Source organism: Asterias amurensis, chromosome 15 (genome assembly GCF_032118995.1).
Source record: "Asterias amurensis chromosome 15, ASM3211899v1".
Lineage (NCBI taxonomy): Eukaryota > Metazoa > Echinodermata > Asteroidea > Forcipulatida > Asteriidae > Asterias > Asterias amurensis.
Window position 1 is genome coordinate 4,657,809 of NC_092662.1, and position 23,087 is coordinate 4,680,895.

Sequence of the window (23,087 nt, forward strand, 5' to 3'; positions counted from 1 at the left end):
CTTAGGTTTTGTTTTTCGTTAGAGATCGGAAAGTTGAAATTAGTTTGTCAATCATGTAAGGTAGGACACCGGTAAGACAGACTACCAGCGCCACATCAACAAGATTTCACTTAATAAAATGCTTACCCAACCATTAACTCTTGGATCATTAGGTCGCCACACATTCCAGATAGTAGTAGGCCACACCAACCGGCACACACGTTTGCACAACTCTGCTGCTTCTACAGTTCAGTGGTACTTTTTTTTTTATAAAAATGCCTTTTTTTTTTGACAATTGTGTGATTTATACAATTGAAACATATTTACATAAATGACAAACAAATCAACATGTGAGTCACTCCTATGTATGTCTCAGTGCCTATTTAAACTTATGGTAAACATTTAAAAAAAAAACTGGAAAAAAAAAAACATTGATCAAAAACATTGAATGAATGAAGCTTGAGTAAAATTGGTCTTTGTATAAATTTGTTTTTTGAAACTGATGAACAAAAATATTCAATTAACAACTTCAGGAGGCATTAATTAAATAGAACAATAAAGATAAAATCATTTGGAAAATTGAATATCGTTGAAATTTTGTTAATATAAAAAAGGGCAAATGATGAATTTTCTAGAAGAATCAGGCAATTCCATAAAGAAATCAATGACTTCAGGAGCCACTAATCTCAATACTGACACGAAAAAAATTAGTGCATTGCTTTTGTTTTATCATTATATTTATTTTATATATTGCTTTTTACAGAGTTTTTGAATAAAAGAAGGAAAAACAACCAATAAAAGAATTGATTCTTATGTGCGCAAACTATGGATGTTTTTTGACGTGTCTTTACCATTAAGTGTAAACAGGCTGCAGAGACCAGTAACCTGAAGTTTTCACAGGTTTTCTTTAAAAGATACTCTTGACTTGGAGAGAGTTAATTAATTTTGTCAACAAGAAAGTTTCTGCCAACTAAAAGCTCACTAAAATAATTTATTTTTTGAACATGAAGAACTTGGACTATGATATCTTTGTCCAGAGTGACTCACATGTTGATTTGAAAAATTTAAATTCAATGTAACATCATTAACAATAATAATATAATTTAGTTCAAGAAATGGTTCAGGATCAATCTTTGGCTTGAAACAAAAATATAAATTTTCTGGATTGCTGCAAAAAAACCAAACCCAAGGATATTTTCAAATGTCATGATAAAAGACTAACACAGTTTTTGTGTTATTTTTTTTTGTATTGATGCACGTTTTGGAAAAAACCCCATAACTTTTCAAGATGCCCGCGAGTACCCCTACAAATTTCATAAGATTTCAGTAAAAAGTGAATTAAAAAATATTTGATGACCTTTTAAAAATAAATAAAAATCAAATGTGGATTTCAACCAGTTTGGAATCAGGTAATGATTTCTTAATTTGGTTATTTTGTGAAAAGAATTTCAAGAGTTGATTACATTAGAAAATCTTTCTTTATGAGAAATACAACAAACCCCTTGTGAAGATTTAGTCTGATATGAAATCCTGAACCATTTCTTAAAACAAAATTTGGGATAGATCCAATCATGGAGAAACTGTGTTTTTTTTATTTCCAAATTGCAAATAGAAGCCATGTTAGTTTTACAGATGCCACAAATGCCATGCAAGTTTTTGTGAGGCATCACTACTCAAAAGGATTGTGGAATAAAGAGTAAGTGACTGCCAGGTCTGCTGGACACCAGTATTGTTTTACAAAGTTTGTGAACCCTTGCCTAGCCCCTATTGGAAAGGGTACATGGATTGAGTCGGGTGTTGGCATGCCATCTTGAAGCCTTGGCTGTTTCAGCGTTAGGCAAGATCTCTAGCTTCTCCCCGAGTGGAAAGGGGACAAGGATTGAGTCTTGGATGGTTTATGTATAACAAGGGCTGTGAAACCCCTACCCCCAGTTGAAAGGGGTAAATAATTGAGTCAAGTGCTTGGACTGCTTGCCACTACCTCATTCAAGTCTGACTGTTGCAGTGATAGCGAGACCTCTGCCTACCCCCAGTGGAAAGGGGACAAGGATTGAGTCATGTGCTGGCCACTACCTCATTCAAGTCTGACTGTTGCAGTGATAGCGAGACCTCTGCCTACCCCCAGTGGAAAGGGGACAAGGATTGAGTCATGTGCTGGCCACTACCTCATTCAAGCCTGGACTGTTTCAGTGATTGCGAGACCTCTGGCCTACCCCCAGTGGAAAGGGGACAAGGATTGTGTCATGTGCTGACCACTACCTCATTTAAGCCTCGACTGTTGCAGTGATAGCGAGACCTCTGGCTACCCCCAGTGGAAAGGGGACAAGGATTGAGTCATGTGCTGGCCACTACCTCATCCGAGCCTCAACTGTTTCAGTGATAGCGAGACCTCTGGCTACACCCCCAATGGAAAGGGGACAAGGATTGTGTCATGTGCTGGCCACTACCTCATCCAAGCCTTGACTGTATCAGTGTTAGCGAGACCTCTGGCCTACCCCCAGTGGAAAGGGGACAAGGATTGAGTCATGTGCTGGCCACAACCTCATTCTAGCCTGGACTGTTTCAGTGATAGCGAGACCTCTGGCCTACCCCCAGTGGAAAGGGGACAAGGATTGAGAGTCATGTGCTGGCCACTACCTCATTTAAGCCTAGACTGTTTCTGTGATAGCGAGACCTCTGGCTACCCCCAGTGGAAAGGGGACAAAAATTGAGTCAAGTGCTGGCCACTACCTCATTCAAGCCTGGACTGTTTCAGTGATAGCGAGACCTCTGGCCTGCCTACCCCCAGTGGAAAGGGGACAAGGATTGAGTAAAGTGCTGGCCACTACCTCATTCAAGCCTTGACTGTTTCGGTGATAGCAAGACCTCAGGCCTACCCCCAGTGGAAAGGGGACAAGGATTGAGTCATGTGCTGGCCACTACCTCATCCGAGCCTGGACTGTTTCAGTGATAGCGAGACCTCTGACCTACCCCCAGTGGAAAGGGGACAAGGATTGTGTCATGTGCTGGCCACTACCTCATCCAAGCCTCGACTGTATCAGTGTTAGCGAGACCTCTGGCCTACCCCCAGTGGAAAGGGGACAAGGATTGAGTCATGTGCTGGCCACAACCTCATTCTAGCCTGGACTGTTTCAGTGATAGCGAGACCTCTGGCCTACCCCCAGTGGAAAGGGGACAAGGATTGAGAGTCATGTGCTGGCCACTACCTCATTTAAGCCTAGACTGTTTCTGTGATAGCGAGACCTCTGGCCTACCCCCAGTGGAAAGGGGACAAGAATTGAGTCAAGTGCTGGCCACTACCTCATTTAAGCCTAGACTGTTTCTGTGATAGCGAGACCTCAGGCCTACCCCCAGTGGAAAGGGGACAAGGATTGAGTCATGTGCTGGCCACTACCTCATCCGAGCCTGGACTGTTTCAGTTATAGCGAGACCTCTGGCCTGCCTACCCCCAGTGGAAAGGGAACAAGGATTGAGTCAAGTGCTGGCCACAACCTCATTCTAGCCTGGACTGTTTCAGTGACAGCGAGACCTGTGGCCTACCCCCAGTGGAAAGGCGACAAGCATTGAGTCATGTGCTGGCCACTACCTCGTTTAAGCCTGGACTGTTTCAGTGACAGCGAGACCTGTGGCCTATCCCCAATGGAAAGGGGTCAAGGATTGAGTCAAGTGCTGACCACTACCTCATTCAAGCCTCGACTGTATCAGTGTTAGCGAGACCTCTGGCTACCCCCAATGGAAAGGGAACAAGGATTGAGTCATGTACTTGCCACTACCTCATTCAAGCCTGGACTGTTTCAGTGACAGCGAGACCTATGGCTACCCCCAGTGGAAAGGGGACAAGGATTGAGTCATGTGCTGGCCACCACCTCATCCAAGCCTGGACTGTTTCAGTGTCAGCGAGACCTCTGGCTACCCCCAGTGGAAAGGGGACAAGGATTGCGCCTTGGGCTGACCTTAACCTTACAGCCTTGGCTGTTTAAGTAAGAGTGAAACCCAGTGTCTGATTGATTGTCTTAATAGTTTAATAAGAAAACATGGTTTGGAACAGCAAGTCCCCAAAAGAAGGGCTCAGACAGAAATATGTGTTGCCTTCTATTTTGTGGGTTCTAACTTCTAAGTTGGCTCCAAAATGAATATCTACAAGTATGGATCCATCCCTTACAATAACTAAACACAATGCCTGTAAGAACATTCAATGTAAATGAATCACACTCATTTAAAAAAACTATTATTCTTGGAAGTTGAAAAAAAAAAAAAAAAACCAACACCACCACTGACGTAGAATTGGGTAACTTGTAGAAATTTGACTTCAAACCACAGGGTCACAATGTTTGAAATACAGACTCATTTTTAATAATTTTTCAAAAATCAGTTTGGTTTTCAGAACTTTTTGTTTACGTCTATTTGAAAGTAATTATTTTGTTGACTCTTGGGTGATCAGTATACATTGAATGTTCTTGCAGTTAATAAAATTAATAACACATTTGTAATAACATTTGAACGGTCTTTACATCATGTAGAAATGATCTGATTATAAATTAACGTTTAAGTTTTTGAGAAGGCCGCAAACATCCCTTTTTCGGATTGAAAATTTTTGGCATGATTACAAAAGAATATGGGATTTGAAAAAGTTACAAAAAGTTGTATGAATTTTGTTCAAGTTGGTAATAAAAAACAAAGCAAAAAATTGAGAGAATTTTGTTTGAGAATTTGAACCAAAAAAAGATCAAATCCAGGTGATGTAAATTCCTGTTTATCTTTAAAAAAAGTTTTTAAAAAGGTAATTTTTACGTGATGTTGACTGTTTCCCACAGGCTGATGGAGACTCTTTACGTGACGTCAGCTCTGTTTCCCACAGGCTGATGGCGATCCCAGGTTGCTGTGAAGTTCATCCATGCAGTCCTACGATCTTGAGATGTCTACCTGAAATACATAAGAAAAAAGATAACATTATTTAACCAATCATTGCTCTAGCGCCCAGGTCACTTAGCCAATAATAATTCTGTAAAATTTCCCCAGGCTGCTGTGGAGCTGTAGAGTTCAGGCCTGGAATTACAATTTTTTAAGTGCAAGGTCACTTTGGCCTTCGGGCAGGCTAAACTTTGGAGGGCACCAAGACCAGAAGGGCACCAATGTAAAACATTTCAAAATAGAGAAGGCGGGAAGGCCATCAAGATCAACAAGTATCTAGTCAAGTCATTTAGTTATCAAAAAATTGGCGAGAGGTTTCCCTACGGGTGGTAAACCCATTGAAACAGTTTTTGAATAAGATGTTGATAAATCATATCTTATTCATAGGGCCTAATAGAAAACCTAAAGCATTTTGTCAAAAGAAGACGAGTAAAACAATTCTTTTACTAAGGGTTAATGGTTACATAAAAAGTGAAAATGTGAATTATTTACCATGTTGAATTGATGTAATTGTTGGCTCGCTGTCTGGCTGCTGAAACATCTTGGCCACGATCCATTGACTGACTAGTTGATTAGCTGGTAAGCTTGGTGGCTGGTATAGTTAGTTGGCCTGGTTTGTATGATGATCTGTTGACAGGTCACTCGACTCCAGGGTGGACCTCTGGCTGCATTCTTCTGGTTGACTAGCATCAGTTTTGTGGTGAGTGAGTTCATTGCTGATGGACTGGTGTCGACTTCGACGAGCTTGCTGGAGTTGAGCATATGACTACAGTCTGCTGTTGACGGCCTGCCTGGCCTGAAGGACCTTAACGGGTTAGCCTTCAGGCTGCGAGTTCACTGCCCATGATTGGTTGACTGGCTGGTATGCCTCACTAAAGTTCAGAGAAATTATGGATAAAGGTTAAAATGATTATTCAAGCCTGAACATTACTCTCTTCCACAAGCAAAGCTTAGCAGTTGTGGACTTTATAACACAAGGCTCAGCAGACAGGTAGGGAGTTTTATTTTGCATTGTTTGCTTTGAGGTTTTTGAGCATGTGCAAAGTAAAACTGACCCCAACACAAGTCTCCCCGATGAGCCTAAGAGATCAAAATGACTTCTTTTCAAATGGAGACTGTGTTCCAATTTGACTACAGTTTAGTGAGTGGGTTTTCTCATGCACTGTGCATGCCAAAAAAGTGCATTGAATTCCTTTAAATTTTTACTGTTTTACTGCAAATTCTCAGAAGATCAAGTGCATCAGAATTGTGCTAAAAATAATCTACCCAGGTACACACATTGATACCTCACAATGCAATGCCTCAAGTCCTGTAATATTCTTATTGTACTTACATGTACTTGTAGACTGCATTGATTGTCCGCTCAGCACTTGAGGTCAAGAGGTCAGGTAGGAAGTCACACTGATGACCAGTAGATAAATGCTCAATGGGGTTCATGGTTCTGGCGTCTAGAGTGGAGGCTAACCTCTGATGATGTTGAAGAGCCAGAGAATGCAAGACCATGGAGAGGCGTAGCTGACCTTCAGAGACGACATCTTGCTTGAGTGTGAAAGATCTTAGAAGAACGCATGGAGAACTCCATGTGGAACTGTTATAAGATCAACAGTTGAAGTAGTAGCCAGAAGAATCCATGTGTCGACCTGTGGCTATTGAGAAGCACCCAGTTTGTGTATCTGCTTAAGTTATAGTCTCTCCATACTGACATAGCTGGGTCTGTCCGGGCATAGAGGAAGGTGCGGGTCAACAAGAAGGGATGCAATGCAGGCTGTTGGTGAAGACAGTTTCTCACCATTCTCAGTGCTGACTAGGACTAGTGCTGACCCCTCTGGCAAGATGTATCTGCATGAAAATAAATAAGTGCATGGTTAAATAATTTGCTTGTTGACAAAATGAATGTCAGAGCACTAAGGCCAAACGTTTCAAAATAAAGAAGGCGTGAAGGCCAATAAGTTATCGAACGGTTCACAAGCTTTATTAAACAAGTAAATTAAAAATTAAAAAATTGGCCAGAGGTTTCCCTATGGGTGGTAAACCCAATGAAACAGGTTTTATGAATAAGATATTGATAAATCATATCTTATTCATAAAGAAACCAACTGATTTTGTCAAAAGAAGACAAGTAAAAAGAAAATTGAGCAATAATGCGCCTACAAAGTCAAAAAGTGAACCACATGTGTGTCATAAATAAGAGAATCAATGTGTGTGTGGTGAAGAGGTTTTTAACTAGTGGTTTAAAACCAACGAGGCCTGGTGCTTGATAATTTTACCAAGTCAAGGTATATGTGTTGAATCGGTTTTCAACTAGTGGTACATGTTTTTTGGACCAATTTTCAAATCATCACATCTTGACAGACAGAGTCATCATTTAGTAAGCCCTGTTATGAGTCATATATTCCACAAATGTAAGGAATAAAATGAGGTATGTTGGAGTAGTATTGGACTTTTTTAAATGGGAGAAATTTGCAATCAAACTACCACGCATTTTGCGACCTTTGAAAACTTAGCGTTTAAGACATCAAAGGTGGGCTGTAATGGTGACAGTGATGAGACCGATTAAAAGCGGAGCCATTAACAGCGGAGCCATTAACCATTTTAACAGCTCAACAAGGTGGGCTAACATAACATGCTCTTCATTTCAGTGCACTTCTACATTATTTCTGTCAATACTTTTCAAATGAGGCCGAATAAGATTGAATTTCAGAAGCCCTTTTGACTAACAGTATTCAAACCGAGGTCACGCATGAAAAATCATGTCTACTCGCGCAGATAAATCACCAAGGAGACTTATTCAATCGAGTGTCTGTGGGTAGACTATTATTAATATTTTATAAACTATGTTTGAACTGAGGCGAGGGGAACAAAATCATGACAGCCACTACCTTCGGGAACTAAACTGCTCACAAGAGGAACACTTCAGCTTTGCATTGATATATAACTTATAAAAAGAGAGTAATAAATAATAAAAATATACTTGATTTAAAAAAGTTTCCAACTTTTTGTGAGCAGCTTATTGACTTTTCTTACACGTGGTCACAAGATTAATTATTTGGGTGGGCATGATTGTTAGAACTTTTAGAAGTAAAAACTTGTGCAACTAAAAATGGTATGTGTTACCTATTTTCAGTCACCTATCAACTCCAGATCTTCCAACTTCTATCAACACTGATGACAGCCCCGAATTCTTCATGAAAATTGCAGAAAAATGTGTAGTTTTTATCAGTTAGTAAGACTTCTCTTTTAAAAAACTGCGCCATGCCTCTTTGCCTCTGGCGCGCGGTGGACACTTATTCTCAAACGTTTGGGGTTCATTGGTACACACTATTAGTATCCGAAGTAATAAGGCTACACTAAACTGGCAGCAACAGTCCTTACACTTCCCACGATTGGCCGTGTACACAACACAGCGTATAATGAACACGCACGCTAAGTGCATATAAAGACCCCACTAATATACCCTTCACAGAACCCGTCCTCATAGTAGTTAAACCTCGACGGAATTTCTTCAAATTTTTAGAATCTATTAATGAAGAATGTAGCTTAATAATTAATATTTTTTCATATTTTTCCTATGTATAGTTGTCAACTTATTCAAAGTTAAAGTCATCTCAAACGTTTGGGGCTCATCGATTTCCAAGTACCGCCAATACAGCGTATAGTTAACAGGCACGCTGACTGCATGAAAAGACCCAACTAATATACCCTTCACAGAACCCGTCCCCAACGTATTTAAACCCCGGTAGAATTTCTTCAAAGTTTTAGAATCTATTAATGAAAAATGTAGCTTAATAATTAATATTTTTTCATATTTTTCCTACGTATAGTTGTCAACTAATTCAAAGTTAAAGTCATCTCAAACGTTTGGGGCTCATCGATTTCCTAGTACCGCCAATACAGCGTATAGTTAACAGGCACGCTGACTGCATGAAAAGACCCCACTAATATACCCTTCACAGAACCCGTCCTCATAGTAATTAAACCTCGACGGAATTTCTTCAAAGTTTTAGAATCTATTAATGAAGAATGTAGCTTAATAAATAATATTTTTTCATATTTTTCCTATGTATAGTTGTCAACTTATTCAAAGTTAAAGTCATCTCAAACGTTTGGGGCTCATCGATTTCCAAGTACCGCCAATACAGCGTATAGTTAACAGGCACGCTGACTGCATGAAAAGACCCAACTAATATACCCTTCACAGAACCCGTCCCCAACGTATTTAAACCCCGGTAGAATTTCTTCAAAGTTTTAGAATCTATTAATGAAAAATGTAGCTTAATAATTAATATTTTTTCATATTTTTCCTACGTATAGTTGTCAACTAATTCAAAGTTAAAGTCATCTCAAACGTTTGGGGCTCATCGATTTCCTAGTACCGCCAATACAGCGTATAGTTAACAGGCACGCTGACTGCATGAAAAGACCCCACTAATATACCCTTCACAGAACCCGTCCTCATAGTAATTAAACCTCGACGGAATTTCTTCAAAGTTTTAGAATCTATTAATGAAGAATGTAGCTTAATAAATAATATTTTTTCATATTTTTCCTATGTATAATTGTCAACTTATTCAAAGTTAAAGTCATCTCAAACGTTTGGGGCTCATCGATTTCCAGTACCGCCAATACAGCGTATAGTCAACACGCACGCTGACTGCAAGAAAAGACCCCGCTATTATACCCTTCACAGAACCCGTCCTCAAAGTATTTAAACCCCAATAGAATTCCTTCAAAGTTTTAGAATCTATAAATGAAGAATGTAGCTTAATAAATATTATTTTTTCCATATTTTTCCTATGTATAATTGTCAACTTATTCAAAGTTAAAGTCATCTCAAACGTTTGGGGCTCATCGATTTCCAAGTACCGCCAACACAGCGTATAGTCAACAAGCACGCTGACTGTAATAACAGATCCCACTATTATACCCTTCACAGAACCTATCCTCATAGTATTTAAACCTCGACGGAATTTCTTCAAATTTTTAGAATCTATTGTTGAGGAATGTAGCTTAGTATATAATTTTTTTCATTTGGGGCTCATCGATTTCCGTGTACACAGGGGGCTATTTTCACTCGTGTCACCTAAGAGCTTCAACTTTCCGAAAACTTTGACCAGCCGTCTTCAAAAGTTGAAATATCGTCATCGGCCGCAGTAAGCACAAGCATAACACTTATACAGTCGATTCGATATCTTAAAAGCACATCATTATTCTGATGGATGAAAACAAAGTGTCAACGCTTGAACAGTCTTTTGTGGGCCAACAAAATGAAAAAGAGAGGAGGATTAACTAATAATGCAGCGTTCTTACTTTGTATGATTCAATGTATACATTGAAAAAAAAAATGATTAATAAAATATTGAAAAAAGCGTTCACATTATTATTGTTTTTTATTTTGTTTCTATTATATTTTATGAAAAATTTCCAGACTTCCACAACATTTTTGGAAACAACTATTTCTTTGAGGGGCTTGTATTGAAATGAACTTCTTAAAAATTAGGCTTAAGACTAATACAACATTATAAGGTTTTTATATAAATACGAATCCTATATTTTACCTAATGTTTACAGGTAAACAAAAAATAATGGGATGCTTTCAAGATTTGTTTTCATATGGTGCTAAAACATTTCGTTAAAATAGCTATAGTGTCCGCTAGTCATACGTCCTCCACGAAGGCGGTGTGGACCGTCAAATATTGATAATTTTAAAATGCAAGCTTACGAAGTTGCAACATTACAGGATTCTCCATTTTCCTTACAGATACCAGTACTTGACAGACGTCTTGGTTTTAGAAGCCATAAAGCATCTTTTTCACAAGGTTGCAGTCTTGACGTCTCTGACCAGAAATGCAGTCAGCGTGCCTGTTGACTATACGCTGTTTTGCGGTACTTGGAAATCGATGAGCCCCAAACGTTTGAGATGACTTTAACTTTGAATAAGTTGACAATTATACATAGGAAAAATATGAAAAAATAATATTTATTAAGCTTCATTCTTCATTAATAGATTCTAAAACTTTGAAGAAATTCTATTGAGGTTTAAATACTTTGAGGACGGATTCTGTGAAGGGTATAATAGTGGGGTCTTTTCATGCAGTCAGCGTGCCTGTTGACTATACGCTGTTTTGCGGTACTTGGAAATCGATGAGCCCCAAACGTTTGAGATGACTTTAACTTTGAATAAGTTGACAACTATACATAGGAAAAATATGAAAAAATATTAATTATTAAGCTACATTCTTCATTAATAGATCCTAGAAATTTAAAAAAATTCTGCCGAGGTTTAAATACTATGAGGACGGGTTCTGTGAAGAGTATATTAGTGCGGTCTTTTCATGCAGTCAGCGTGCCTGTTAACTATACGCTGTATTGGCGGTACTAGGAAATCGATGAGCCCCAAACGTTTGAGATGACTTTAACTTTGAATTAGTTGACAACTATACATAGGAAAAATATGAAAAAATATTATTTATTAAGCTACATTCTTCATTGATAGATTCTCCAAATTTGAAGAAATTCCATCGAGGTTTAAGTTTTATGAGGATGTGTTCGGTGAAGGGTAAAATAGTGGGGTGTTTTTATGCAGTTAGCGTGCCTGTTAACTATACGCTGTATTGGCGGTACTGGGAAATCGATGAGCCCCAAACGTTTGAGATGACTTTAACTTTGAATAAGTTGACAACTATACATAGGAAAAATATGAAAAAATATTAATTATTAAGCTACATTCTTCATTAATAGATCCTAGAAATTTAAAAAAATTCTGCCGAGGTTTAAATACTATGAGGACGGGTTCTGTGAAGAGTATATTAGTGCGGTCTTTTCATGCAGTCAGCGTGCCTGTTAACTATACGCTGTATTGGCGGTACTAGGAAATCGATGAGCCCCAAACGTTTGAGATGACTTTAACTTTGAATTAGTTGACAACTATACATAGGAAAAATATGAAAAAATATTATTTATTAAGCTACATTCTTCATTGATAGATTCTCCAAATTTGAAGAAATTCCATCGAGGTTTAAGTTTTATGAGGATGTGTTCGGTGAAGGGTAAAATAGTGGGGTGTTTTTATGCAGTTAGCGTGCCTGTTAACTATACGCTGTATTGGCGGTACTGGGAAATCGATGAGCCCCAAACGTTTGAGATGACTTTAACTTTGAATAAGTTGACAACTATACATAGGAAAAATATGAAAAAATATTATTTATTAAGCTTCATTCCTCAATAAAAGATTCTAAAAATTTGAAGAAATTCTACCGGGGTTTAATTACTCTGAGGATGTGTTCGGTGAAGGGTATAATAGTGGGGTGTTTTTATGCAGTTAGCGTGCCTGTTAACTATACGCTGTATTGGCGGTACTGGGAAATCGATGAGCCCCAAACGTTTGAGATGACTTTAACTTTGAATAAGTTGACAACTGTACATAGGAAAAATATGAAAAAATATTATTTATTAAGCTACATTCTTCATTAATAGATTCTGAACATTTGAAGAAATTATACCGAGGTTTAAATACTATGAGGACGGGTTTTGTGAAGGGTATAATAGTGGGGATCTGTTCTTGCACCGCGGAGCCGTGCTGGCGCCCTCTACTGGCTGATATGTGTAACATCGCACTGTGACTGTTGCATGAAAGGCAGACAAATAGGCAGCGCCTAACGACTTGTCATCAAGTCTACTGGCTGATTGACACGCACGAATGTTACAGTATTCACTATACGCTGTATTGGCGGTACTTGGAAGTCGATGAGCCCCAAACGTTTGAGATGACTTTAACTTTGAATAAGTTGACAACTATACATAGGAAAAAGCTGAAAACAGACTATTTATTAAGCTACATTCGTCATTAATACATTCTAAAAATTTGAAGAAATTCCGTCGAGGGTTAAATATTATGAGGTTGGGTTATGTGAAGGGTAATAGTGGGGTCTGTTCTTGCAGTCAGCGTGCCTGTTGACTACACGCTGTATTCTGACACGGAAATCGATGGGCCCCCAAACGTTTTAGTTGGGACTAGGTGAAGTTTAGCAATAACACGGGACATGGTCAATATTTCCTTCGGATACTTATTAGTGTGTACCAATGAACCCCAAACGTTTGAGAATAAGTGTCCACCCTGGCGCGCGCTTATAGAATAGACTGGTAATGTGTTTTGACAGGCTAGTCTAGCTACATAAGTCGTTCAGGTCTCAGACTCATGTGGGGATGATAATAAACTTTGTACCAGTCCGTTTTGTATTTTATTCTAGCTGTTTAACTCGTTGAAAAGTTTTAAAACAATCATAGTGCAAACTACAACGGTAAAAATATCTCCATGCTTTTCAAATTATGTAAGTTTTTATCCATTTTATATAGTTTAAGTGACCACGATACTGTGCAATTAAACAATGCACAGAACACAAAAACGATTATGACAACTTTAATGTAGCGCCCTCTAGAGTTGAACAGAGTTGGATGCAAAACAAAACTTACATAACGTTCACGTGGATTGCAGAAACTGACAGGTAAGAGAAGAAAATGATCGTTCTAATGACAAAACGCCTTGTTTTCCTTTTTTAATTGTTAAATTATTGTACATTTGTCTCTTTTATACTTGCACAACCAGTTTTATTGCGAAGTGGTAGCACCATCATCATTAAAGAGATGAAATTAAAGTGTTGCCTTTTTTGCTTTAGTTTTTTTTTATTTATGAATTTGCTTAATAATGCAAGACCAGTGTTCTCACTTATTGTATCCCATCATAACACTAAAATAACAAGCCTGTGAAAATTTTGGCTCAATTGGTCATCGAAGTTGCTAGTTGCGATAACGTAACCCTCGGCAGGAGGGTTACGTTATCGCAACTACGAAGTTGCGAGAAAATAATGAAAGAAAAAACACCCTTGTTAGTTGTACGAATTTGTGTGCTTTCAGATAGGAATTAAAGACTTCTAGCTAGAAAAAAGTAGAAGTAGTCTTTTAATATTTGTGTGAGAAATTACCTCTTTCTCAATAACTACGTTCCTTCAGAGAGAGCCATTTCTCAGTAATCTACATCTCTGTTTAGGTATTGCGGAGGTTGATTTTTGCTTGGCTCCCTGAACCTCCACCATCAGGCCGGCTCCTGGACCTGGGTGTGCTGGCCAGGGTCAATGCGTTATTGCGTTAAAATCGACATATATGCTTAAAGACTCTGTGCCAGTTAATGCAATTTGTGTATTCATGCATTTGTTTACTTGCTTTTATAAACCCATCGTTTTAAGATTAACAGTCAAAAATGTTTTTTTGTGATTCCAGGCAACAGTATTAAACATCAATGGCCAAGCACCAACGATCTCTTCACTGGTTCCGTAAAGGCCTCCGTCTCCATGACAACCCATCCCTCCTTGCTGCTGTGAAAGGCAGCCAGGAGTTCCGAGCCGTCTTCATTCTGGACCCATTCTTTGTCAAATCCAGCAACATTGGGATCAACAGATGGCGCTTTCTGATGGAGTCGTTACGAGATCTTGATGATGGGCTTAAACAACTTGGAAGCAGGTGATGAGTTTTGTGGGTGAAGGACACACAGAGTTGACTTGATGAGATGGGGGAGGAGGGGAAGGACATGTCATGAAATGACAAAAAAACAGATGGGGGTCGTGGAAAAAAAGTAAACTGTTGCTTGGAAGCATAACTTGTTGAATGTCTAGTGTGAGCAACTTGTTTTTTTACAATTTTGCATTTGATTTCCTTTGCTGTAGGCTGTACGTTCTAAGAGGACAACCCAGTGAGGTCTTCCCCAAGCTCTTCACCCAATGGAAGGTGACCCGGTTGACCTTTGAGAGTGACACCGAGCCCTATGCAGTAAAGAGAGACGACCTCGTCAAGACGATCGCAGAGGAACACGGCGTGGAGATCATTCAGAAAATGTCTCATACTCTTTACCACCCGCAGAGGTAAGCACCAGGCACATGAGAAGCCATTTCTGGTGACTGAGGGGTTTCATTATTACAAATTCACCACATAAACTCAACTAAAACTCACAACAAACCTAGGCCTGATACAAATGCAACAAGGCAATTGCCTCCATGTCCCCGGTCGTTGCCTTGGTGCCCTTGAAATACTTCAGGGGAATTTTTTCGATATCCTCGCAGTGTGGCCTTCATGAAGGAGAAAATGCCTTGATGCTCTTGCCTTAAAAAAAAAAAAGAAGCATTCAGGTCTGGAAACTCGTTTCAAACTGGTCCACAAACCGAACACGATCTTGCTACAAACCTTCCACAAACTGTATAGAGCAAGGCAAAAAATCAACTCGAAAATTTGGCTAAAGAAACCACAAACCCATTACAGCATGTTTCAAACCTGTCAAAAATCCTCAACAAACTGACAAACTCCACAAACCGAACACACTAAAAACTAGACTTCAACGGCTGGGAACCTGGCTAATCCCACCTCAAACCCATCCGGATGCCACAAGAAACTTGGTTCAACACATCTCAGACCAAGCCCAGCCCGCCTCAATCCCATTAAAACCCCAGGGTTGCTCTGAAAAGGAGTCCATGGTTCTTCAAAGCTAATAATTAAATTTGATGTATCCTATTGATGCAGTGTAATTAAAGCGAATGGAGGGACGCCACCTCTGACCTATCAACGGCTTCTTACAGTCTTATCGAAGATGACTCCGCCTAAACAGCCTGAACCAGCTCTAAGTCAAGAGTGCATCGGTGGTAAGTTGATTGCAGTAAAAAACAAATTCTTTTGAAACTACCAAATGCCATCTGGAAACATCACTCCAAAACTCAATCACCCTTATCTATTTTGTTTTCATTTCTCAACTAATATAAACACAAGGGAAACAGACTGTGTAAATGTTAAAGCCATTAGACCCTTTCGGTTCAGAAAAAAAATAAAAGTTCACAGATTTACAAATAACTTACAGGGTTAACAGAAGGCAGTGGTGAAAGACTTATCTTGAAATATTAGTCCATGAAATGCTTTACTTTTCGAGAAAACAGCAAAACAATATAAATTCTCGTTAACGGGAATTACGGATTTATTTTTAACACATGTCATGACACGGCGAAACGCGCGGAAACAAGGGTGGGGTTTTCCGTTGTTTTCTCCCGACTCCAATGACCGATTGAGCCTAAATTTTCACAGGTTTGTTATTTGATAAAGAAGTTGTGATACACGAAGTGTGGGCCTTGGACAACACTGTTTACCGAAAGGGTCCAATGGCTGTAAGTCAAATTTTTGTTGATCAAAGACAACATGGCAAAATTGGAATTTCAACATGATAAGGACTTTGTAGTGGTAGCTCAGTATTTCTAGTCTCATAATCACAGTAGGAAGAAATGCTTTGCTGCCACTACAGTGAAAACTCTTTGTATTCTATGATAACTTTTTACAAACACAGAGAACCGAAAAGGAGAAGATACTAACACATTAATGCCTCTGCATAATACATGTAATTGTTGATATTTTTCACGGAAGTGTGGAAGTAAATGTTTATTTGAATTGAATTTAGTTGAACACAAACTGTCACTCTTCAATGACACTTAGAATGAATGTTTCATCAGTCACTACATGTAAATCTTTTTTTCTTCCCTGAAATTAATAATTTATTTCTGAACTTTACATTTCTTACAACAACCTTTAGGTTGTGCCTTGCCAGTCGGTTCTGATCACGATACTGAATTTGGATTGCCCAGTTTAGAGGAACTGGGCTTGGACCCAAGTAACGCAGGGCCACACCTTTTCCCAGGCGGGGAAACAGAGGGATTGAGAAGAATGAAAGAACAGCTAGCAAGACAGGTGAGTGTCTCTTTTTTTTTTTTTTTAAATGTTAATTTGGCAAAAAGTTGGACCAAGCATCTTTTACCAGGGTTGAAAGGGTTGCTGCAGTGATTTTTAAAATAATTTAAACGATTGAACATGACTTTTTAAACCTGAAATATTTTTTATCATTTTTAATTAAATGCGCAAGTATTTTAAAAATGGTTTTCAAGAGATAAGGGGAACCCACCCTGCCCCTAAAAGGGGCATAAACGTGACGTCATGTGGGGAACCCGAGCCGTTGGGCTCCCTGGCTGTGTGCATATAGAGACGAGTGCACTGTGTGGCCTGGTACCTAGGCGCGTGTAGTTAGGGACCAGATTCTTTTTGCCGACGATATGTTTGAATTCCTGACGTGACGTCGATGGTAGGGGTGTGGTAACAATCCACAAAAGGGGGGCATGACTTATTCGCTAATTACACAAGTGAGATATGTCGAGGAAAAAACAAAACATATTTTTTTGAGGTTCAATACATATATCAGAACTAAATGACAGCAAAATAAACTGTTTTATTTTAATTCACTGCAGCATCCCCTTAACAATGCTTCTTAATTTGTATGTTTTTCCGCTTTTTAGGATTGGGTGTGTAAGTTTGAGAAGCCAAAGACCGAACCCAACACCTTAAAGCCTAGTACTACTGTACTGAGTCCTTACCTCAAGTTTGGCTGTGTGTCTGCAAGAGCTTTCTATCACGGCGTTCAAGATGTCTACACTCGCAAGGTAATCTTAATCTGTTGAGAGAAAACCAAAAACAGGTTGAGAACTTCTTATGAGGTACACATTTGTACTCATGGGGGAGAGAAGCAATTGTGATTGTGCCTTGCTCAAGGGTACAAATGTGGCGACTGATCTTGCCAAGATTCTAACCCAAGTTCTGGATTGATGAGACGGTGGTCTACCAACTGAGCTATCTAGCCTTATCGTGTTGAAAGTCTGCCTTCTATGTCAATATACCTTTGTTGTGCTAGTCAGAAGTTGAGTGCCATTCAGAAGTCAGTCAACCAGACAAGCTGACTGGCACCGGGAAGAAAGATATTGACAAAATAGGGACCCACCAACATAAGGGCTAGATGGCTCAGTTGGTAAAGCGCCTGCATGTTTACATGGGGTTTGCAAGTTCAAATCCAGCTGTTGTCAATGTTTCTTTGTTTAATCCAAAGTTAACTACACATTTTTGAACCTTTTCTTTGTCAGAAGACACACAGCAAGCCCCCAGTGTCCCTCCACGGACAGCTCCTATGGAGAGAGTTCTACTACATCGCAGCGGCAGGGACACCCAACTTTGATAAGATGGAAGGTAACTCAGTCTGTCTTCAGGTACCATGGGATACAAATGAAGAGCTACTTCAAGCTTGGAAACAGGTGCGTGGTTAAACCAATATTACTACACCTCACACATATTCACGAGCAAGAGCCAAAATCTCATTGGTTTTGTGGATTTTACTCCCAAATTAGGAGTGTCATTTTCTAAGCAAAGTTGTGATCTTTTGGCCCAGCATATGTTGCATCCACTCTTAGAATAGTAGAATATAATAAAAAGACAAGTTCTCAAAAGAATATAGGCCCTTTTTAAAACCACGGCTTCGGCTTTGGATTCGGCTTCAAAAGTTACTTCAAGCTTGGGAATAGGTGAATTGTTGTACAAATAACGAGATAATTGTGCGAGATAATAATGAAAGAAAAATAACCCTTGTCACACGAAGTTGTGTGCGTTTATGGTTGATTTCGAAACCTCAAGTTCTAAATCTGAGGTCTCAAAATCAAATTCGTGGAAAATTACTCACAATGTTTTATACCACCAACCTCTCCCCATTACTCAGCACCAAGAAAGGTTTTATGGCAATAATTATTTTGAGTAATTACCAACAGTGTCCACTGCCTTTAAGGAATATGTCTTGTACGTCAATAAATAGCTCCACATACCTTGCAGAAAATAACACTGAGCGCTTTGATATGCCCGGGTGTGAAAAAGTGCTGTACAAGAATCGAGTGTAATTTTTATTATTTTACCTGACAGGGTCGTACCGGATATCCATTCATCGATGCCATCATGATTCAGCTCAAGCAGGAGGGATGGATCCACCATCTAGCTCGTCACGCTGTCGCTTGCTTCCTGACCAGGGGAGACCTATGGATCAGCTGGGAGGAGGGGCAAAAGGCAAGTCAGGTTGCAACCCAATTTCAATAATGAAGATGTAAAAGGGGTAACCCTGTTTCAGCCCTAGGAGTAGGGGGCAACGACCTCTGGAAAACCCCCCCACAATTTTAGCCCACATCTTGAAGTGGCCTTCAGGTTTTGTGTGTCTGGCGTCTAACATAAAAAAAACTGCTTTGCAAATTTCTATGCTATAAACTTTGCCAGCCTGTAATGTGGCGAGTGCATCCATACTGTACACAGTCAACCCTCCTACTGTTTGAACATACAATATTATCCAAAAGGTTTTGAATGATAGATAAACTTTGCCAGCCTGCAAAATGCTATCATGTGGTGAATGCATCTGAATACATACTGTCAACCCTCCTACTGTTTGGACATTCAATTTAATCCACTGTCGTTTTAAACGACAGATTAATGTTATCAGCCTGCAACAGTACACAGTCAACCCTCCCACTGTCTGACCTTAACATAGAACAAAACTTTCAAATATTTCCGGTAATGAAAACCAACATTCTGTTAAGTAATTTCAAACACATCGCCTCATTGGTCTGGAGCCACTACACACTTAACTTTCAACCAATTAGATCAGCTTTTCCATTTGGTAGTGCAGTATACAACTCATCAAATTCTAAATAAACCATAACCTCATTGGCTGAGAGTTGACCCCGGTGTGTACTCCTGTCTGATCACCAGGTGTTTGATAAGTGGTTGTTGGATGCTGACTGGAGTCTGAATGCAGGAAACTGGATGTGGTTGTCGGCCAGTGCTTTCTTCCATCAGTATTTCAGAGTCTACAGCCCCATCGCCTTCGGGAAGAAAACAGATAAGAATGGCGATTACATCAGGTAAACTTGCTATTCCTCTTTAAGATCATATCAGGTAGGGTGTCGTGGCCGAGCGGATAAGAGCATTAAGCTGAAGCTCTGGTGCTTCTGTTCGAATCCCGGTCGTGACACTTGTGTCCCAGAGTAAGACACTTTACTGTAATTGCTTCTCTCCACCCAGGGGTAAATGGGTGCCTGTGAGGGCAGAGATGGTTCTTGTGATTGATTTAGCCAAGTAGCGCATAATGTTGCACCTGTAGGCTGCATACTCCCCACAAGGGAGCTGAGATGGTTTAAGGAGTGAATTAAGGTCCAGTGACAAGAGGTAATAATGTGAAGTGCTTTGGGCTGCCCTCCGGGTGTGAAAAGCGCTATATAACAATGGGTTATTATTGCTGTTCTTAAGGATCTACTGGCTGCCTGTGAGGCAAATACTCAAGTACAAGGTGTACTATCCCTGGTTTATAACATGAGAACCAACCACACACCTGTATACTTGTCAGATCTACACGCTAACCGGGGGAGTTAAAACAAGAAAGTTCAAAGAATGTTAAAACAATTCCTAATGAACAGGGATGATATTGTGGTACAGCGCTTTAATCTAGCTGAGAAGATACTTTAATCAATTTTTTAGTGAGAATATGATTGCAAACTTGACCATCTTCCAATTTGACATTTCTATAACAAACCACATTTCTCCTGCATCACAGTTTTTGGAAACGTTAACGAAAACAATTTAGTTTATAGAATAACCATTTACCAATACGAGCCAAGACTGATGGGCGTATTGTGAGGATGATCTGATGATAGTGAAATGCATCGTCTCTAAAACTAAAGGGTGAACGTACTTTCACTTTTTGTTAATCTTATTTTAACAGAAAATATCTTCCAGTTCTGAAGAAGATGCCCACCCAGTACATCTACGAGCCGTGGACAGCGCCTCGCAGTGTACAAGAGAAAGCTGGGTGCCTCGTGGGAACAGACTACCCAAGACCAATCGTTGTTCACAGCGACGTCATGAAGAGAAATATGGCCAGAATGAAACAAGCGAGGGCGACAAAATACGGGGACAAGAATAATGCTGACACAACGAAAGAGGCGGGGACAGATAAAAAGAAAGACGGTAAGCTCATAAAGTTCTAGTCTTACATTTGTGACAGACCGGTTTTGCGTCCATAAATTGTTTTAGGGGTACATTAAGAGATATCAGCCAAAACACATTTTTATAAAATAAATTCTGGTGTGCATATTATTGTGGAAATTGTTGTAGTAGATTTTCCAGGATTGGACATTTTAAAATATAACAAAGAACAACTTTTTTATAATTTCAAAGAGGAACCTTATTTTTACAATTTGTGGCCCACGATCCTCTTGTTGTATTTTAGGGAACTTGTTTGCTTGCCAATGTCACCTTGAATGTGACTGGGAGAGAAATTAAAATATCATTCTTCAATTTGTTTTCAGGGAGCAAAAAGAGAAAGACCAAAGACACAGACAAGACATCCACTTCCAAGAAATCCAAGACGTTGACAGATTTCTACTAGACGCAGTCAGGGAAGAGAAATGCCCTGCTTTACTTGGGCATGTTGAAAATGCTCTATGGACATCGCCTTACCTTGCTTGTGTGACTTCATTTTTCTGTTCATGTGTGTAATGTATTGCTTTATGCCATATCAACAGCATGATAAGCTCAACGTTCTGACTTCTGAGGTCTCCTTTTTTTAGGAACTTTTCCTATAAATGGACTTATTTTAAGACACTGGATACTATTGGTAATTGCTCAAAGTATGTGTAAGCATACAAACTTACTTGTTAGCGATCAATAGAGAGATGTTTGTAGTAAAAAAAACATTTTGAGTAACGGCCATCTCTGAAGTGAGTAAGTGACGCTGTTTTCGGGAAAGAAGTTATTCCTCACTAAAATATTTGAATTTGATTTTGAGACCTCATAATTTCATTTTGAGACCTCAGAATTTAATTTTGAGGTCTTGAAACCAAGCATCTGAAAGCACACAACTTTGTGTGACAAGGGTATTTTTCCCTTTATTATTATCGCACAACTTCAACGACCAATTCAGTGTCAAATTTTCACAGGTTTGTTATTTTGTTCATAATTACGTTGAAGTACACCATTTGAGAAGAGTGGTATTTGACAATTACCAATAGTGTCCAGTGTCTGTAAGGCTTTGAGCAGCACTATGTGGCAGCAGACATATCAGGTTATTTTTTCGTTGTTAGAGATTTTCTGAGATTTTCTTTGTCCATTGTACAAAACACATAATTTTTTAACTGTCTGCATGCTTTCCTAGTTATATACATAATATTTTCCTCAGGGTATTTTTACTTAAGTTATTTATAAGAGTAGTTTTCTAACAAATACGTCTGTAATAAAACAAATACGTCTGAGTAGTATCAGTGGCAAAGCAGAAAAAAAGAAAAGAATGATGGGCGGGTGATATCGAATGAAGAGAGGAAAGTTTGGAATGACAGGAGTTTGAAATACCCCATAATATCTCCAGCTCTGTATGCACATTTTTTTAAACATACTCTGAGGTGTGCATTTTTCACACACTTAAAACATTATTTATAAGTACTCAGGAATTAGGAGCCTGCAACGTTTCAGAGAACTGAAACATTTACAGAAAAGTTAAAAGATGTTTTAAAAAGAGAGTCATCACACTCGGTTTTTAATGGCCTCTTGAAACCTTGCAAAGTCGTTGCCTTGCGATAAAGATCCTCACCTTTGGCTCTGTCCTCATGATCGTACGCTACGACCCTGTCAGTCTAACATGTAAATGGTAGTTTAAGACCTTATCGTCATCATTTTATTTAATCAATATAAACCACGAGGGAAACTGACTGGGTAACTTGTTTAATGATTTAATATAAGGGGTTGAACAAAGATTTGACTAGAGTGAGATTCGACCCAACGACCTCCGGATTAATGTGGCCGGCCCTCTACAAACTGAACTATCTAGCCCTGGCTCATAGAGCGTCGGCACGTTATTCCTGAGGTCGTTGGTTCGAATCCCACTCTAGTCAACTCTTTCTTCAACCCCTAAAAATTATTTTATTTTCTGATTAAGTCCATTGGACACTTTCGCAACAGAAAAAAAAAAGTTCACAGATTTACAAATAACTTACAGGGTTTACAGAAGGTAATGGTGAAAGACTTCTCTTGAAATATTATTCCATGAAATGCTTTACTTTTTGAGGAAACATTGAAACAATTATAAATTCTCGATTTCGAGAATTACATATTTTTTAAAACACATATGTCATGACATGACGAAACATGTGGGAACAAGGGTGGGTTTTCCCGTTATTTTCTCCTGACTCCGATAACCAATTGAACCAAAAAGCACGTGCTGATACAGAAATGCTTAGATATGTGGTTGGAATGTTAAACCTGTATTATTTTAA

At 39.1% G+C, this 23,087-nt stretch overlaps 1 protein-coding gene and 1 long non-coding RNA gene across 3 annotated transcripts; one reads left to right on the forward strand and one right to left on the reverse strand.

Annotated features, from left to right (window-relative positions):
* Positions 1 to 4,602: 4,602 nt before the first annotated feature.
* On the reverse strand, positions 4,603 to 6,310 carry LOC139948420 (uncharacterized). Its single transcript, XR_011787438.1, has 3 exons — positions 6,224 to 6,310; positions 5,383 to 5,762; positions 4,603 to 4,902 (listed from the first exon to the last, which is right to left on the reverse strand). It is a non-coding gene; the product is annotated as an uncharacterized lncRNA (long non-coding RNA).
* A 7,044-nt stretch (positions 6,311 to 13,354) lies between these two features.
* Positions 13,355 to 21,243, forward strand: LOC139948119 (cryptochrome-1-like). 2 transcript variants are annotated; one of them, XM_071946158.1, is made up of 11 exons: positions 13,355 to 13,391; positions 14,164 to 14,403; positions 14,607 to 14,801; positions 15,454 to 15,572; positions 16,505 to 16,659; positions 17,259 to 17,402; positions 17,877 to 18,044; positions 18,700 to 18,840; positions 19,534 to 19,685; positions 20,543 to 20,787; positions 21,129 to 21,243. In XM_071946158.1, exons 2-11 carry the CDS (start codon positions 14,183 to 14,185, stop codon positions 21,206 to 21,208), a joined length of 1,620 nt encoding a protein of 539 aa, XP_071802259.1. In that variant the 5' UTR covers positions 13,355 to 13,391; positions 14,164 to 14,182; the 3' UTR covers positions 21,209 to 21,243. The 2 variants fall into 2 exon arrangements, with proteins under 2 accessions (XP_071802259.1, XP_071802260.1); XM_071946159.1 differs by having other exon boundaries at positions 17,880 to 18,044.
* Positions 21,244 to 23,087: the final 1,844 nt, after the last annotated feature.

Bases quoted from the DNA above. Each gene is read 5' to 3' on its own strand.
- LOC139948119 (XM_071946158.1), top strand. From the start codon at position 14,183: ATGGCCAAGCACCAACGATCTCTTCACTGGTTCCGTAAAGGCCTCCGT. The intron at 15,573-16,504 runs GTAAGTTGATTG...AACAACCTTTAG, and splicing joins AAGTCAAGAGTGCATCGGTG to GTTGTGCCTTGCCAGTCGGT. The intron at 17,403-17,876 runs GTAATCTTAATC...TTTCTTTGTCAG, and splicing joins AAGATGTCTACACTCGCAAG to AAGACACACAGCAAGCCCCC.